We start from the raw sequence: 18,403 nt of genomic DNA on the forward strand, positions 1-18,403 counted from the left end.
TTGGGAGCTGGATGCTGCCTTTTCTTTTTGTTTTGCACTTTTTTAATTTTTCTTTTGTTGATGTTGTTTTGTTTGACTGTAAATATTTCTGCATGCAGAGATTTGACCTTGTTTATTGAGATGGGTCTTTGTTTTTGTATTTTATAATATATTATTTTTTGTAGCTGTTCATTGAGGATTGAAATAAATACATTTAAATAACATTTGAAATCATTTATTTTTTCCCATTAGTAATTCAATTTAAACAATACACATAACTTGGTAGTAAATTAAGTTAAGACAACTACAAAAATCTGAGGAGTCACTTGGGAGCCGAAAGAGCCGGCTCTGTAAAACGAGACGGAATTTCCATTACTATTCACCTGACTGACTGCTTGCCGCTGTGCTTACGCATTATACACTTACCCAGGCGGAAGAAAAAGTAGTTCTTACCAACCGCGCATGATTTAGTAGTTTTTCAGTGTGTATTAATAACACCCATTAATTCAAAAGTATCAATATTTTATTTTAAAAATTGAATTTAGCGCGTAAATAATGGTAACACATGTATCGATCATTGTAGCAATCCAGCAGTATTTTGTCCGTCCTGGCTTCCGTATGAAAACAAAGATGGCGACTTCGGCTGACGTTCATGTTCGAATATGTGCTCAAGAAATGATCAAATATGACCTAGAAATTAAAGCTGCCATTCAGGTAATGGTTATCTTTTCTTTGTACTCTAAATCATTGTTGTTTTTGCGTTTTGAGGCAAAATAAAAACTTAACTTCGAGTGAGAATGGAAGTGATAACATTGGCTAATAGAAAAATGATCGTTGAAGACATTTGTAATGATCCCGGGGCGCATGTTGGTTACACCGGCAAGAGATATGAAAGATCTGGCTTCGAATCTCCGTTGGGCATCTCTGTGTGGAGTTTGCATGTTCTCCCCGTGCGTGCGTGGGTTTTCTCCGGGTACTCAGGCTTCCTCCCACATTCCAAAAACATGCATGTTAGGTTAATTGGCGACTCTAAATTGTCCATAGGTATGAATGTGAGTTTGAATGGTTGTTTGTCTATTTGTGCCCTGCGATTGACTGGCGACCATTTCAGAGGGTACCCCGCCTCTAGCCCGAAGTCAGATGGAGGGTAGGCTCCAGCATACCCGTGACCAACGTTCCAAGTAAACTGCGCGCGTGCGCAATTGCGCACTGATCTTGCGTTGTCAGCGCACAAGAAATCCTTGCTGCGCAGTAAAATAAAATACAACCTGAAATGTAAATAAAATAAACACATAATTTATTCTGTACCATTTTACAATGCAACTCCGTGAGTGACAGGCGACTACATGCGGTAACAACACAAAGACGAACACTGTCCAGCCAATAATTAAAGCATGTTGCTACGTATTTACTTAGGCAGCAAATCAATTCATTAACAGTGCATTACTTACTGTACTACATGCCGCTGGTTTGCAGGTTAGCGTATAGCTACTGGAGCAGGGGAGCTAACTGCTGCTTGCTAACCCCGTATAATAGCGAAACTAAGGGGCAGTGCCACAGCCACGCACCAAGCTAAAGTTAAAAAAAGGCCTATAAGGTGTACTGGCTTTCGGAGTATGTGGGAACAAAAGAAGAAGAGTTGAACAGAGATGAGATTTTTTCTTTTTCAAATGAGGGCTGCTCTGACCCAGTTTTCTGAGTGAAAAGTGTGGACTAAATAAGCCGTGCATGTGGTACTGGCGTGCTTTTATTTTGATGGCCGGATGTACAGGATACAGGAAGTGTTACACCAAGTTTGCACGAAAGATGCCGAAGGGACCAGAAGGTAGTTGTTTCTTTCAGTTTAAACAAAATATATATTTTCATTTTTTATTTAGACAAAAGTAGACATATACAGCAGGAAATAAGGAAATAACAGTAGACATAATTAACAAAATAAATTGTAAAAAAGAAAAGAAATGCACCAAAACGAAAGCTACTTTGTGAAATACGCCTTGCTGACCTTTTGAACCCACTCATATACAAAATAACACAGAATGGAAGTTGGACTACCTGAAGTTCTCAGGTTTTGGACGGGTGTGACACGACAAGTGTGCATTTCTTATGCCGCTCACAGAGATCCAAGGAATGCTCAGGTCTTTTGTTTGTATGCTCACACACTTTAAATTAGAGGGAACATTGCCCGTGACCCTAGTGAGGATAAGCGGTATAGAAGATGGATGGATGTAATGATCCCCGCTCAAACCCCAGATCACATCAGATTAGGATAAACTGAACCAGATCCATTAATGTCAACATTGTATGAGAAGACATTTTTGCTTGGTTGTGTTGATTAGATGCTTGCAGCGACAGCAAAGTGTGTGTGTGTGTGTGTGTTGTGCAGGACATCAGAGAATGTTCTGGACCTCAGAGCGCTCTCATGCAGCTCAACTATCACATCAAAGACAAATTCAACCGACTCAGACGCAGAATTCAGGTGAGTGCACGTGTGACACCTGTTTTATTGTTACGTTGCCTTATAATTGTGTGCTTGCAGGATCTGGAGCAGATGGCCAGAGAGCAAGACAAAGAGTCAGACAGAATGTCCATCCAAGCAGAGGCAGACAGCCAGCGAAGACAAATGCTCAGGTTAAACTGTTTTTCATCTTCAAACATCTTGCATTCATATGTTGACATGTTGTGTTGCAGTAACCCAGTGATTCTCAAATAGTGGGGCGGGACTTTCCAATATTAGTGCAGACCTGGCAACATGTGTGAATTTGTCATACTCGGCATGCAATTTGACTCTTGAATACGCTTCTCATGCTCTCCATTTTGTTGGTTTCGACTTAAGTCTGTACAGTACATATAAATAAATATCAAATAGTATTTCAAATCGGGGGGAGGGGGGGCATGGAAACATGTTTGTGCCCCAGTGGCGGCATGACAGAAAATAATTGACAACCACTGCAGTAACCAGACAGCGTGGAGGAAGGCCAACGTGGCGTATGTCATGTCCATGGACAAAATGGAGAAGGATGAGCTGCTGTGTGAAGGAGGTCAGAGCATCAGAGCAAGGTTGGTCTTCACTGCAGTGGGGGGGGGGGGCCTTGTGTGACCTTTGACCTGCTGCTGTAAGTGTGGTGTCCTCAGGAAGGCGACGAAAGAAAGTCTGGTGGAGAATAGCAGCAACATCACAGAGAGCCTGATGTCCATCAGCAGGATGATGGCAGAGCAGGTCAAGCAGAGCGAGGACAGCATCAGCACGTTGGGTGAGGAGGCGCTGAACACCTTATGTTTCCTGCATGTCAACTTCACACGCACTCCTCTCACACTTGCTCCTCAGCCACCTCCTCCCGCACGGTGCAGGAGGCCAACGAGGAGTTTAAGAACATGACAGGAACCATCCACCTTGGCAGGAAGCTGATTCTCAAGTACAACAGACGAGAGCTGACAGACAAGCTGCTCATCTTCTTGGCGCTGGCGCTCTTCCTTGCCACCGTGCTCTACATCCTCAAGAAGCGCCTCTTCCCCTTCATTTAGACCCCACTCCCCAAGAGAATAACGACGCACTGAGCGGAAACATCTTGCGGCGACGACCTTCCTGCAAACATGGATGGCAAAGCTGTAACCATGGCAACCACCAGGTCAAGCAGTAGCAAATATTCAGGTGGCGACAAATGGAATCCGGAGCACTAATCTACCATGAAGTGGCAGTGTACGCTATGCACGGACGTCATTGTTGTTCAATTCCACTTTTATTTAAAATAAACTTGTCACATTTGACTTGAAAGTGTTGGAGTATAAGATGAAAAATATATTTGTGTAAAGTCAGATGCTCTTTGAAGGAAACTAGTACAGGCTTCATAAATACAAAATAAAATAGCGAAGAGTGTGTTGGCGCCCCCTGCTGGTCGTTGGCGGTGAGGTAGATGACTGGCTTGGCTCTCAGTCCAAAAGCAAGCATAAAAACAAAAGATTTTAGTGGTTCTCTGTGGAGTTAAGTCCAGACCACGTCACGTTGTCAGACTGGTTGGGCCCGGGTCTCTCTGCCCATTTGGTCGCTCTGGTTTGTGGTTTTGGCGTGCTGGAAGGGCCATCATGACAGGTGGTGCTGAGGCTGCCACACAGCGCCCCCCAGTGGTGCTCACATTGTCCCTGCAGGCGCCGGCCCACCCAGAACCTGACCTCATCGCCGCACTTCAACAGGAAGTTCATCAGCTCGGCGTAGGGCCTGATAGGTCGCATAAACAGGTAACATGAACACCAAAACCCGCGAGAACTTCTCCCTTGCTGTCAATCACGACGTCACACGTCAACTCACCCTGGAGGGAAGAGGAGGTGAAAGTGGACCAGGCTCCCCACGGTGTCCATGTGGTCCCGCACTGCGAGACACAGCTGATGTTTGGAGAAACATTGCCTCTGGAGCGAGAAGACCAGATCCTTCACGGCCGCACAGCGCCGACTGACGCAGCTGAAACGCTGACGGAGCCCGAGCGCCAAACAACGCAGGGCCTCTTTCACAAACGACTTGCCCTGCACAACACAGGTGTGCGACGACACCGGTGAGTGAAGGTACAGGTGATTGACAGCATTTACTGGATACATCAGTTTGTCGTTTACGTTTGGTCTCGTAGTATTAAAGGCATGTGACCTTTGCCCCACCTGTGAGTCGTAGTGGCCAGCGTGGTGCAGCAGCGTGACACAGATATGATGCAGGCCGTGGATCTCACACGAGTTGTTGTTGAAACACTGAAACGTCCCACAGCCGACGTCCTCTGAACTCACCAGGCAGCTCTGGATGTCAGCTGGGGCGAGAGAGCGGGGAGGAATCGAACAGTCAGCCAATAGCTACCGCTACCGCTGTGACGTCACGGCACGTTACCCTCGATTGAGAGGACTCGAACAACGACCGCGTGGACTACCCACCTGTGCTCTGCAGAGAGAGGCGACGTTTAGCTTGAGTCACGTGTTTATCCGTGATGTTGCGCGGGTCCCAACAGCGCAAGTACCGGAACGCGGAAAGCCACAGAAGGAGCACGAGCGGCGCATGCGCTTTCATGACTGTGTGGGGAAGAGTTATGGCTTGTGAGGCGCATGTCGCGCTCGCTTTTATATAGTCTCCTGGAGGCCGTGCGTGTTCACGACAGCCAATCACAGAGCAGCCCTGTGCGCGCGTGGTACTCGACGAGAGACTACATTAGATGAAGAGCGTCGAAACAGTACAAGAACCCCGATGCGTTTTCGCGCTAAAATCGGCAGAAAGTTGATAATCTAAAGTCATTTTAAGTGAAGAAAAACTTGCGTGTGCGCCTGCGCGGGAACAGCTGCGAACGTGTTCTAGTGTACGATGCTAAGGAGACACGTCAGTGGGTGAAAGTAACGTTGAGGTCACAGGGAGGACTGTGCAAGTGTTAAAGAACATTTAAAGGGCTCATAACACAAAAAAAGTTTGAAAAAGACAATAACACAATGAAAAGCCTTAATAAAACATTTTTGTCACAGACAAACAACTATGAAATAGGAGTGAAATGAAGTGGTGATTTTAACTCGCCCTTCGGCGAGTTTTCTGAATCAACGCCATCGTGGATGTGACGTCACTGTCAGACGAGTCCCGGGGACCAGAACAGTGCAGCCATGAACTCAAAGCAAAGCCAAGAAAGTGACATTCACAACAATAATACAATAATAACATTCACTGATATTGGGTTGCGATAATTATGATTAACACACAAAAAAGGGCACAAGTCTGTCAGTGACACAGATAAAAGACCAGTGAGCAGCAATTGCTGCTTGTTTAGCCCTGGTATGAAACCGCATACTATTATTCTAAGATTCCTAGATCTAGCAGAACAATATGGATTTACTTACTGAAACTGACAGGTCGACTGGGAGATAGGCTAGAAAGACGAGTGACAACAATCCATGTTTTGCTAGCAATTCACGTCGAGAACACTCGCAGGTGAGACCAGCAACCAGGTGCAAACACAACCATGAATGCATGCAAAGAAAGTGACATTCACAATAGCATTCCCTAATATTGTGTTGTAGAGTGTGATATGTTTTACTTGTAGTGATAGCCACAACCGATACATTAGCTTCCTAACTAGCGTGTCAGTTAGGAATTAGCGCTGCATTGCCCACCATGAGCACTAGGCTGGCTACTATGGAGCATATTAGCAGAAGAAATGTGGTTTGACTTACTCCCACCTTGCCATACTCTTCCATGGTCGAATGTCTTGTGGGGTTTTTTTTCATCTGCGGGGCAGTATTGAAACATTTGTCCCACGAAGTTTGCCGGTCATCTGATGAGGCGAATGGTGTCCTTTTAGAAATGTGAACAAGCTTACTTCATCTCCTCAAGTGTTTCAGCAAAAGCCTTCAACACAACAAGCGGGCATAATAAAAAAATATATAAAACAACAGGAATTCACAGAGAAGTGGAGCATAACAACAAGGAATGCATTGTATTGAAGGGGACGTTTCAGGTGAGACTGTCTGGTTTAGACATCACTTGCTCCTCCTCCTTCAGACCCGGAAGATGTGATGAAAGTTGAAAAAAAAAAGATAAATATTTCAACATTCAAGCATGCGTCTAACACAGGAAATAAGTCTTTCAATGTAATTTTCACGGCGGAAATAACAAGATTAACGTGTTTTCGTGTCATTAGCACTTTAAAGTCACGATGGAGGAGATGAGTGTTTTTCAACGTGTTATCTGCGTTGTATTGTTATTGTTTGTCCGAGGGGGTCAACGTTCGTCGTCTTCGCTTCAAAGCATTGTTTTGACTTTGGCCGCCATGACCCCTGACATCCAGTCACGTGACATCAGTGTTGGCCCGTGAGCCAACCAAAACATTTCCTATCTTACGACGCCGTGTGTGTGCGATCATGCGTGTTCAGAAGCTTGTTTGGACATTTTTAGTACACCGTCCCTCAGCTCACTAACATCCACCCACACAGTGACCCTTCACCTCCTACACACACACACACGCACACACAAGCTGTCATGTTTACAACATAGAGCCTGCAGCTGATTGGAAGACGACACGTTCATTCAGCAGCAACGTTCTTCTAGTCTGGATGTTTTTGGTTTTTTTTCACTGCTTGGAACATGACTCAAGTGACTTCTCCTCGAGAACACAAAGTTGCTCAAGTTTCAACAGGAAAAAAGTGTCATTAAATAGAAGTGCAACCTTTAAACTGTTTTTCTTCACTGTGACACACACACACACACACACACACACACTCTCAGGGGGTGAAGTTACACAAGCAGAGCGAAATGAAAACAAACATCAGCGGTGAACGTAAATCTTCCGTTAGCTTCTGTTTGGTCACATTTTACCACATTGTGATAATTAGCCGAAATTAAAGTGAACGTCTTTGAAGGGGGTGAACAGAGGAGCGTCCTGTCAAAGTTGTTTTTAATAAAGTTGAACATTGTCACATACGTACACACTAAGGCCATGTCAACATGCACACGGATCATTTAAAAAAATGCAATTTTCCCCCACTCTCGTGTTAAGAAAAACAACTCCATCCACACCAGTGGGTTTTAAAAACAATCTCTGTCCAGATGAAAGCACATTCGTGCACATTTTGCCCAATCCGAAGCCTGAAAAAGCAACCACAGCTGACTTGGTGCATAACACCTCAATATAGTGATATAACAGATGTACAATGACATGTACGCTACCTTTTAAAATCAGCGATCATCTACACGGAGCCCAGGAAACAAAGAATTATTTTTTTTTTTAACTTTTCCGCTGCTTGAACTGGAATCAGCATCCATAAGTCAATAACTTCATGACTGGTGTTCTGTTGTTACATAAGGGTTAAAAACGTGAGCTTACTTTTGACACAAGCCAAAAAGCTCAGTTTTACCTCTTCAATCACCAACGCTGAAGCCGGAGTGTTCCAAAAGCTCACTTTTGAAGGACAAAAACCCACCACACCTGCGTGTGATGGAAAGGTCAAAACGCAGACAAAAATATCCGTGTTCGTGTGGACATGGCCTAACATGACATGTAAACATGTTTGCAGACAGTCATGTGACCTCATGTTGGGCAGGAAGGGGTCAATAAGAAAAGTTCTGAGCAGCATCAAACCTGTCTGCTATAGGTCACACACAAACGTCATCATGATGCTCCTGTGTGCCGCCTTTTAAAGGGCCAGTGCAGCTTTGATGGCATCAGTCAAGCATCAAGATGATTTCCTCCTCAATGCCACCTTTGACCTGACCTCCGCTTTGTGACAGTTCTTAAGGGGTCCTGGGGCCAGAAGCAGACTGGACTTCGCACGGTTCTGTCTGCTCAGACAGGCCAGAGTTGCCGTCCTCCTTCTTCTCTCCTGACAGGAAGTCGTGGATGGCGGTCTCGATGTGCGGTCGGAAGGTGTGGTTCATCTTTGGGTCCACGACCTGTGTGATGATCCTGTCCACGCCGGACTCCAACATGCCAGATCTGAAACAGCACACAGAGTAATGAAGGAATCACTGCAGCAGGAAGCAAACCACATAACGCTCAGGACAATAACTGATGGAAATAAGAAATGTAGGGAAGGGGGTTCTTACTGAACAACACTTTGTCTCAGTCCATTCCTCATCTGGTTCTTGTTGATGGACGGGTTCCATTCCTGAGTGCTCAAGTGAGATGTGACAAAGTTGTCCACCTTCTGGCGAAGATTCTGGTAGGCAGGCTGGAAGCAACAACGCAATTATGCACAATCAAGAAAAACATGTACGGGGTGCCGAATGTAAAAATTCGATCACACTTTCTTTTAAATGTATGCACTCCTGATCCAACATTTTAAGACCAGTTGAAAAATTCAAAGAATTTATACTAAATGGGAGTGAGAAAATACATTTTTTGAGTAATTAATTTGCTGCAAACATCCATTAAACTGAAATAGGCTGTTCATTCGCTGATCAAAAGTTTAACACCCGCTCAAAAAAACTGAAACCCCCCTTAAATATATATAAAATGTTCAAAAAAGTACTCGGTAATGAGTAGCTCCACCGTTCTTGTTAATCACCTTCAAAATTGCTTTGGGCATGCTTGATGCCAGTGTTTCCTGGAGGCTAGTGGGAGTGTTGCTCCAGGTGGTGAAGATGGTTTCACAGACGCATCCACTGTCTGAAACTGATGGCCAATTTTGTAAACTTCCCCTGCCATCCATCCCAAATGTTCTCTATGGGATTTAGATCAGGGGAACACACAGGATGGTCCAAAAAAGTGACGTCATTCTTAGGTGGACATTGTGCACTGCAGCGTAGTCCAGTTGAAAAACCCAGTCACAGATGAGGGCCTTCAGTCATGAGAGATGCCCCCTGCAACATCTCCACAAAGCCAATTGCCATTTGACACCCCTGCACAACCTGAAGCTCCATTGTTCCATAGAAAGATCATAAATTGCGTTCCCTCTACTCTGCCATGTGGAAAACATCTCAGGTGGGATCTCCTTGTCATGCCAGTAACGTTGGAAGCCATCCGGAAAGTCAAGGTTCCTTCCTCAGAGAATAAAACTTTCTTCCACCTTTCAATGTCCCATGTTTGGTGCAATTATGTGGCGTTGAAGAAGACAAGGTCTTTCAAGACGTTCTTTGTTCTTTCTTAAAAGCCTTTTCTTGCATCTGCCTTCTAATGGTTATTAGACTGCACTCTGCACCAGTAACAACCTTCATTTGGGCTGAGGATCGTCCCTTGTCTTGACCGTCAGTCAATCGGATCCTCTGCCTCAGAGCCAGTGCCATTTTTTTTGAGTCTACCACTTGACATCTTTTGTTCCATAACCCTCAGGACCTTTTAAAAAGGTTCAGGAGACTTACTGTGTTCAGCCTCAGCAGCAATGGCACGCTGTGAGAGGCCTTGCTTATGCAGCTCAACAATTCGACCACGTTCAAAGACAGAAAACTTTTTTACCTTTGCCGTTAAGAGATCACGACAGTGTGAATATCTGACAGAAAATCACGTTGAATCCATATTTTTGCCAAGATTTTGGCTTTGTGTTTGTATGTTTTGGCATTTGTGTTCAACTGGCTTCCGTGTTAACCGGCTCCCGAGTCCAGCTGTGGCAGCTGGGTCTCCTCATCTTTTTGTTAATGCCGGCAGACTCGTCATTTCCTCAAATTGTTTCATCTAATGCTCCAATTGTACAAGTGAGCAGAACAATTCATAAGTGAAAGATGAGGACCTGTAATAAACCATCCTCTTCACATTGACTTACATTAAGCCAGCAATGCATCACCATGATCACAAGTCATTCAATCTCTCCTACCTGGAGAGAATTGGCCATGTGTTAACATTTCAATTAGTATATAGTTTAGTATACATTAGTACACGGTATATTTAATATTTATATGTAACAATTATATTTAGCAATTCTATATAACATTTATATTTAAGATTTATTTTTAACATTTCTATTCAGAATTATATTTATATTTAAGAAATGAAGATTTAGCATTGTGATTTTGATTTAACATTTGGATTTACCATTTAATGTCCACCTCAAATGGGAATTAGTGGTGGTCAAGTTTTGACCGAATCGTTCCAAACTCACGTGTTTTTTACTGAACCGGAACTCGCGAGTATTCATCTCTGTTACCGCGTTCACTTACCCAGCGGCTGCGAGCTACATTAAAAAGAAAACCAGATAACATGGCATCAATTGTGCAACTATTACTCTAACTGCATTTGGATAAATTATTCATTTTGTGGAAAAAGCAACAGATCTGCTTCTTGCCTCAAATCAACTCTCCTTTCTACTTTCTGTTCCTGTCTGAGCTGCTTGCTCGCTAACCCCAAGCACTTTAACCCGGGAACTAACGAACCCAGACTCACTCGCTAACCTTGCATGAGACTTCTGACAAGTGAATCGTGAACCTGACGTGGGCTCACGAGTTTAGGTGGACTCATTGCAGTTAACGGTGAATCATACGACGACGTCACAACCATACTGGATGTGGCAAGAGAGAACGGGGAAGATGCCTAACAGTCCAAACAAGATCTCATGGGATTACCTTTCACAGGTAAGGCTGAAAATATACTTTTGATTGTACAGTCGAACTTGTCTATAGCGGCCACTAGAGGGAGTCTGCGAAAGTGGCCGCTATAGACAGGTGGCCTCTATAGACAGGTTGGTGTCCAGTTTGAATGTTGACCAGTAGGGGAAAAAAGGGGAAAAAAAGGGGAGGAAAAAAAAATAATAATGTTGACCAGTAGAGGGCACTGCGGACTGCGGATAAAAGTTGTGCAGCACTACTAGGCTTGTTATTATCATGGTTCATGGTTCATGGTTTTAAACCTGAACATGCATGAGTCAAACAGTAGCACATCACATAGTACAATTCACAATTTTGCATGTCCAAAAAGGAGTAGGAAGAAGCAAAGCTTATTTAATCCTACCCCTCATCAGTTTCACATCAGTTGCAATACATTTATTCACCTCTTGTTCTTCCAAGTGTACTTTGTAGGTCTACATGACAATGTAGTGCAATCAGAGCCAAGGTTTTTACTTACTAAAAGGAAGCTAGAGGCTTAATAATAACGGATAGAACAGGGGTCACCAACGTTTTTTCTTGCGAGAGCTACTTTCAGAAAATGAAAATGGCCACGAGCTACTCATTTTTGTAGAAATGATTTTCATACCTTATTTCAACCCAAACAGATCAAATATGCTTGTTTTACCAAAACATTCACAAAATGCTGGTATCCACAACTCACATTTTATGTTTCAGAATACTTTTCTTTCTAGTGTTCTCACATTATTAACTGAAAACTTGAATGAAAAGCAGGCTTGCGGGCACCTCATGTGGTCGTGGGGGGCTACCTGGTGCCCGCGGGCACCACGTTGGTGACCCCTGGGATAGAATATATCCACGACCCACAGAACAAAGCTGTGCTAGTAATGTCTTACGCTTGTTTTTTATATTTTACTTTTTATACGGCAGTGTCATTACAGCTTTAGTTCATCAGGAAGTAACAGGAAGTGACGGTGGGCGTCCCGAGCAGGAGAGCTAGGCTCAGTGCTAGCTGTGAGTTTCGAGAGAGTTGGGAAGTGTGTTTATGTTGGCGTGGATGCAAAGTCCTGCAGTGTTCTCCGCTGTTAATAAAGCCATTAAAGTGCATCGGCGACGTGAGTCTCTCCTTCCCCACAACAAGCGGCATTACAGTATTGACCAGTGCACCAGGAAATAAACGGTGTCATTTCTTACAGGCATTGGCTGGACAGCTATGTAGTGGAGCTTGTTTAACCTTTGCCTTGTGGGCAAGCAGGAAGGAGAGACGATGCTGAGAGATGTGTGTGTGTTCTGAGCTGCTGTCTGGTGGCCGCGTTCAATAAATAAAGTTGGCAGAAGCAACAGGAGAAGTTTCCTTCTTTGCTTCGGAGCTGAATAACACTGACAAGTTAACAGACTAGTAGCGAACGGAAAAGAAGACGGCTTTGTTTGTGTGGAATACAGAAGATGAGGACTTTGATGGATTTGTGGATGAGGATTGATGAAAAATAACGTGAGTACATTCTAAAATACTTCAATTAAGTACAACCCAACTCAGTTTTGCTCCCGCTGCCGCATGCATCCTAGCGTATGTTTTTTTTTTATTGTAGCGTCGCTGGGAGCACGTCCTGTTCCCAGCCTAATTTGCGGTAATGTTTTGGTGCAAATGCTCTTAAAGTTACATGTTTGAACAGGAAATAGCAAGCTCAAAAGAAGACGGCTTTTTAGCTAGGACTCAGTAATTAAAGTCTACACACGACGGCTTCATTGATTGAAAAACAAAACTTTTTCATGCATGAAGCTTTTACTTGAGTTGGTAATTTGGCCGCTATATGCAGTCAGATATTGACCAAGGGAGACAAAATGGGTGGCCGCTGGCCGCGTTGGACGGGTGACTGCTATACACAGGGTCTATAACATGTAAATTTGCTGCGGGGGATTTTTCAGTGGCTGCTACAGGCAGGTGGCCGTTCTATAAAGGTGGCTGCTAAGACAGGTTTGACTGTATATGGCCATTCTAACATCAATTTACGAACATAATGACTTTGTGGTATAATGCTGTGGCATAATGATGTGGATTCCCAGGCTTCAGACCCTGATTATGTTAAGACATAACACTTCATATTACGTATGTAAATGGGACAAGATGAAGTCATTATTTTTGTTTGTCTACATCATCCATCCATCCATTTTCTATCCTGCTTATCCTCACCAGGGTAATGTACATGTTTTATTGGCAAATTCTGTGTGTCAACTTTTATGAATGTACTTGTGTTAATGTGATCTTGTGTTTACATTTCTCTTGCTTCTGTCTTTAGAGCAGTCTTGGAGGAAATGCATGACCTCACAAGCACATACAGTAAAACAACATTAACATTAAGTACAGTATAAAGTGCAATCATTTATAAAAGGCTTAGAAACTAGAGTGACTATATTAAAGATGCATTTCAAATAAATATTATGCAAGTATGAGTGCATGGTGTTGCTGTATATGTTCCATCAACAAAGATGTCTTGTGTCTGCCACTGGGACATCGTGTGGACTGGTGCATGTCTCCACTGTCCTCTACATCATCCATCAAGTGCAAGGATGATCTACACTGCCATGCTCATATCTATATACAAACACATTTCATAAATAATGTGTTGTTGCTAAGAGTTGTACAAATTGACGAAGTAGCCAAAAAGTAACAAATAAATAAAGTAGCTGTTAATATTCCTATTGTTTAATATATCAGGTTTAGCCTTGAGCTGGAGATATACCCCTTTCCTGTCCTGTAAAACCTACATTTAAAAACGAAAACTTGGCTTCTATAACGTAACATTTTGTTTGTTTGCCTTCAGTTTAGTTATGTTTCGCTCTCCTTTCGCGATCGAAGGCAGAGATCGTTCTGTCATGACGTCAGGATAAACATGAGAACACGTGACACAACCGGGAAGTGTGAGGAAGTGTCTCCGTGAGGTCCTTTTCACTCGACTCGAGTGAATCGAGTACTCGATTCACTTTAGTGAGTGACTCATTAAAACTGGAGTCAGTAAAAGGAATCGAGTTTACCATCACTGTTGTGAATTGAGTCAAATGTGAGAAAAAAAGAGCCTAAATATTAAAAAAATATATCAGCTAAAAAAGTGTGACTGCAATTTTGCAGTCGGCACCCCAGAAATATTAAGTACATTTACGAAACGTATGAAACTGCATCCACTTTTTTTCAAAGTAGCTTTGTTAGCTGGCATGTTAGCATTAGCCGGGTACCTTCGTGTCAACGTCTGCCAAACAGTCCCTGCGGAACTCGTCGAAAAGGCCTCGGTTCTTCAGGTGCTCCACAATCATGGCTATGAGTTGCGGGTCCCCCGGAGGCAGGCTGGCGTGATTAATGCTTCCGCTGCTCTCCGCCATGACCAACTCAAATAAATGCTTTCCAAAGCGAAGAGCTAGCTCGCTAGCTTGCTAGCTACAATGACAGTTAGCTGCCGATAGAGTTTGTTTTGCTTCTGCGTTCACGGTCGATTTCGTTACCTGAGTTAGAAATGCGGGCGGGATGGTAGTAGTTTGGAGTGTACTGTGGTTGTGCGCGAGGTGTAAATACCGAATCGAGCGCTTCGCCAAATCAACCACGCATGCGTAGTTGGTATCTAACACCGGAAGTACTTTATTCAAGCGTCACCGCGAATTAAATCGGATAGCCGAAATGCTAGCACACCGTAATTGTCTTCCTCTCAAGAAACTGTAACGCTCGTTCTCTGAAAGCATGGTAGCTATCTAACTCTGCACGCCGACTCCTTCGCATTTTATTTTGATTGGTGCATTTAACGCCGCAGAAAGGTAACTTAAGATCGCTTATCCCGAATGCTAACATAGCACACGCAGCACAACACTGTTTAAAAATAGCCAACATGTAACTGGCCAAAAATAGCTAGCTGTTTATTCACACTACTTGTCCTGTCTACAAACGTATAACTGCATTACATCCTGTTTAAAATAGTCGAAGATATAATTTGCTATTGTAATGAATATGTTAGATTAACAAGAGTGTTTGCTGTACTATTCCACAACCACACATCCAATGACTGTTGATTGTTGATAATTGTTATAGTTGTTATTGTTGATACATGATGATGATGATGATGATGATGCAGATGAGCAGTGAAGCCAATAAAGAATTTGAGGAGCAGCTGAGGATGCAGGAACTCTACAGCAAAAGAAACAATGATGGTTCTGACCCGTACACCTACACTGATCCAAACGATGGCACTGTGTATGACTGGGACCATGAGAAGAAGGCCTGGTTCCCCAAAGTAAGACCGTTATGTTGATCTTGTAGTACTCTTTCAGCGTAGATAAACTGAACCACCATGTCAAAGAGAACTGATGTTCAGATTACAGAGGACTTTATGGCAGCCTACCAGGCCAATTATGGCTTTACTCATGAGGGTGACCAAGATGCCACCAATGCTCAGCCCATCGCCACGGAAACAGAGCGCCAACCTCCAGCTAAAGAGAAACCAGGAGGAGGAGCAGACCTGATCCCAGACCAGCATGAGAATCCAGCTAAAGAAGTCAAACAGAAAGCAGAAAAGAGGAAAGCTGATCCAGGTAGAGATGTTGACATTAGTTGTTAAAGTAAGAGTGGTTGTGTCAAAAGCAGCCATCTTTAATGGTGCCAATGTTGTGTTGCAGGATGGTTTGATATAGAGGACAACAAGAACACAAACGTGTACGTGTCAGGTTAGTATCTCACGCTTCTCTGCTTGTTGCCTTTCGGGGCCTCCTCTGATTGATTGCTGCGCTCGCTAGGCCTGCCCCCCGACACCAGCACAGACGAGTTTGTGGAACTCATGTCCAAGTGTGGCATTGTGATGCGGGACCCCATCACGGAGGAGTTCAAGGTCAAACTGTACAAGGACAAAGAGGGCAACCTGAAGGGAGACGGACTCTGCTGCTACCTCAAGGTTACTTCTTCAAGGAGAATACACGTTTAAATACTACACAATTAGGGGTGTCTCGATACAACTTTTTCTCTTCCTATCTGATTTCGATATTGCAGCCTTCAATATCGCAACATTGCACAAAAGGCGTGGTCAACAACAGTAATTATGAGGAAAAGGTGACCCATTTACCAGTGCTCCCAAACCTGCAGGTGTTCCCAGACCTTTGGATGGGAGTGTAAATTTCTCACCACCAACAGCGGCTGTCTCTTTTCTCTTTCGGTCAATTACTTTTTGCCATCCCGTGGAAGTTTCTCACGCGTTGCAAATGTGTCAAACAGCGGTGGATGTTTCAGGAAGCAATGGTGTTGCGAAAACCCTTCTTCCATTGCGCAATGAGATTGGTGGTATTAAACTTTCCCAGTTCTGTGCCACTACGGGAAACTTGTGCATGAGTGCAAGTCTTGCACTCGTGCACTATAAAGGTTCAAGGTCTGTTTCGGACTTTAACGAAAAAACACCCACACGGCTGACATCATTCCTACTCCTTGCTAATCAGGCTAGCAAACACTGTTGTTGTGATCACTTGGGCTCTGCTTGCTGAATAGAAGTGCTGCTGCTGAAAAGAAGTGCTGGTGCGGCGTCTGGAATGGACTGCTCGTAATATTGAAGATTTTAGATGCAGGTCGATATAATCCAATATTGTGGGGTTTTTTTAGGGGTTTTTTTTGGCTAATATCAATCAATATTGGATCGGGGCACCCGATACACAATACTCACATATTTACTTGTAGAGCATGTGTACAACTTTAAAAACGAAACAATACTTATTACTTCATGTGTATACATAGAAGGGTACTAACATGAAGCATTTATTGTTTCAGAGGGAGTCTGTGGAATTGGCCGTGCGTTTGATAGACGAATCAGAGGTTAGAGGTTACAGGCTCCATGTGGAGGCGGCACGCTTTGAGCTGAAAGGACAATATGACGCCAGCAAGAAGAAGAAAAAGAACAAAGAGTATCGCAAGAAGATGCAGCAACAACAAAAGTATGCTTCGCGTGTGACTGCATGTGGACTTAACGTTTGTGCGTGCGTGTGTGTGCATGCACACCTGACGTGTGTGTGTGTGTGTGTGCGCATGCGCAGACAGTTGGACTGGAGACCTGAGAAGCAAGGGGACACCAGGAAGAGACATGAAAAGGTGGTCATCATCAGGAACATGTTTCATCCCAGTGACTTTGAGGTACACAATGCACACACACACACACACTTAGTGGTGCTGTCCTGTGTATGTTGACGTGTGTATGTGTGTGTGATCCATGCAGGAGGATCCACTGGTTCTGAACGAGTACCGTGATGATCTGCGGTCGGAATGTGAGAAGTTTGGCGAGGTCAAGAAAGTCATTCTCTTTGATGTGAGTGGTCTACGGTGACGCCAGGCTGCGCTCCTCTGTTTGGATGCAGCTGCTTAGAAAGGTGTGTGTGTGTGTGCGGCAGAGACATCCTGATGGCGTGGCCTCGGTGGCTTTCAAGGAGCAGGAGCCAGCAGACGCCTGCATCCAGTCCTTCAATGGACGCTGGTTTGGAGGACGCCAACTGTCAGCGCAAATTTGGGATGGAGACACTGACTATCAGGTGTGCACGTGACTTTAGACCTGCACGAAACATCAGCACCCACTTGATCACACTGATATATATTATTATGACACTCATGTCAGCACTGACGTTAATTCAGATGGTTGCTGTAGTAGTGGCATCATGTTGTGTTTGCAGGTGGAGGAGACGACGCGGGAGCGCGAGGAACGCCTGAAGGGGTGGTCGTCTTTCCTGGAGGGTCCGCAGGCTGCCTCTGAGCAGCCAGCAGAGGGCACCACAGCAGCCTCCAGCAGCAAGGAGCCCTTACAGGAAGCAGAAACAGAACCACAGTCATCACAGCATCCTGGGAAGAAAGAGGAAGCGGGCTCCACTGACAGCAGCCTGGCAGGAAGTGATGACGAGGACGCTTAAAACACTGAACAGATGCTCTTGGGTCACCGTGGCAACCGTGTCAAGACTAAAGTGAGACAAAGCTTCTGAGGTTTGTAGAAGAATAAAATGATGACTTTGTCTACAATTTGTTGTTTTGACCTTTTATTGTTTGACATTGTCAGCTGACTGATGTCGACTTTGAACAACCAGAACCATGTGAGGGATTCTTTCTAACTGGGCTTTGCAGAGCTAATGAATATGTAATTCACTGTAGTTGGATTATTGATGTCTTGGCCCTCTAAGGAGGTCTCAATATGTCTCATGTCATCAAGCAGGACAGTGAATAAATAATAAATGTCAAAAACTATAATCTTATTTTATTCTCTGACCACTTCATTAGGTACCCTTGCACATAAATCCACTTCATTAGATTGTGCTGGTGTACCTAATCAAGCGACCGCAAAGTGTATTTTTGTCTAACTTTGTAATGGGTGGAGGCTCATTAAATATGACATAAGCCACGCCCCTCTTAGCTCCACCATATTTAAGTGT

At 44.0% G+C, this 18,403-nt stretch overlaps 2 protein-coding genes and 1 pseudogene across 4 annotated transcripts; 2 read left to right on the forward strand and 1 right to left on the reverse strand.

Annotated features, from left to right (window-relative positions):
* The first annotated feature begins 580 nt into the window (after nt 1-580).
* bnip1b (BCL2 interacting protein 1b) lies at nt 581-3,956 on the forward strand. 2 transcript variants are annotated; one of them, XM_054756016.1, is made up of 6 exons: nt 581-693; nt 2,363-2,455; nt 2,516-2,607; nt 2,932-3,036; nt 3,112-3,230; nt 3,305-3,950. In XM_054756016.1, exons 1-6 carry the CDS (start codon nt 598-600, stop codon nt 3,499-3,501), a joined length of 702 nt encoding a protein of 233 aa, XP_054611991.1. In that variant the 5' UTR covers nt 581-597; the 3' UTR covers nt 3,502-3,950. The 2 variants fall into 2 exon arrangements, with proteins under 2 accessions (XP_054611991.1, XP_054611990.1); XM_054756015.1 differs by having other exon boundaries at nt 2,363-2,607; nt 3,305-3,956.
* Nucleotides 3,698-14,672, reverse strand: LOC129169516 (stanniocalcin-2-like; annotated as a pseudogene).
* htatsf1 (HIV-1 Tat specific factor 1) lies at nt 14,564-18,215 on the forward strand. Of its 2 annotated transcripts, XM_054756009.1 has the most exons (10): nt 14,564-14,779; nt 15,094-15,252; nt 15,334-15,550; nt 15,635-15,682; nt 15,752-15,906; nt 16,767-16,930; nt 17,030-17,126; nt 17,209-17,298; nt 17,381-17,518; nt 17,657-18,215. In XM_054756009.1, the coding sequence occupies exons 2-10, from the start codon at nt 15,094-15,096 to the stop codon at nt 17,888-17,890; spliced, it is 1,302 nt and encodes a 433-aa protein (XP_054611984.1). In that variant the 5' UTR covers nt 14,564-14,779; the 3' UTR covers nt 17,891-18,215. The 2 variants fall into 2 exon arrangements, with proteins under 2 accessions (XP_054611984.1, XP_054611983.1); XM_054756008.1 differs by lacking the exon at nt 14,564-14,779 and having other exon boundaries at nt 15,088-15,252.
* Nucleotides 18,216-18,403: the final 188 nt, after the last annotated feature.

The sequence above is a fragment of the Dunckerocampus dactyliophorus genome, chromosome 16 (assembly GCF_027744805.1).
Source record: "Dunckerocampus dactyliophorus isolate RoL2022-P2 chromosome 16, RoL_Ddac_1.1, whole genome shotgun sequence".
Lineage (NCBI taxonomy): Eukaryota > Metazoa > Chordata > Actinopteri > Syngnathiformes > Syngnathidae > Dunckerocampus > Dunckerocampus dactyliophorus.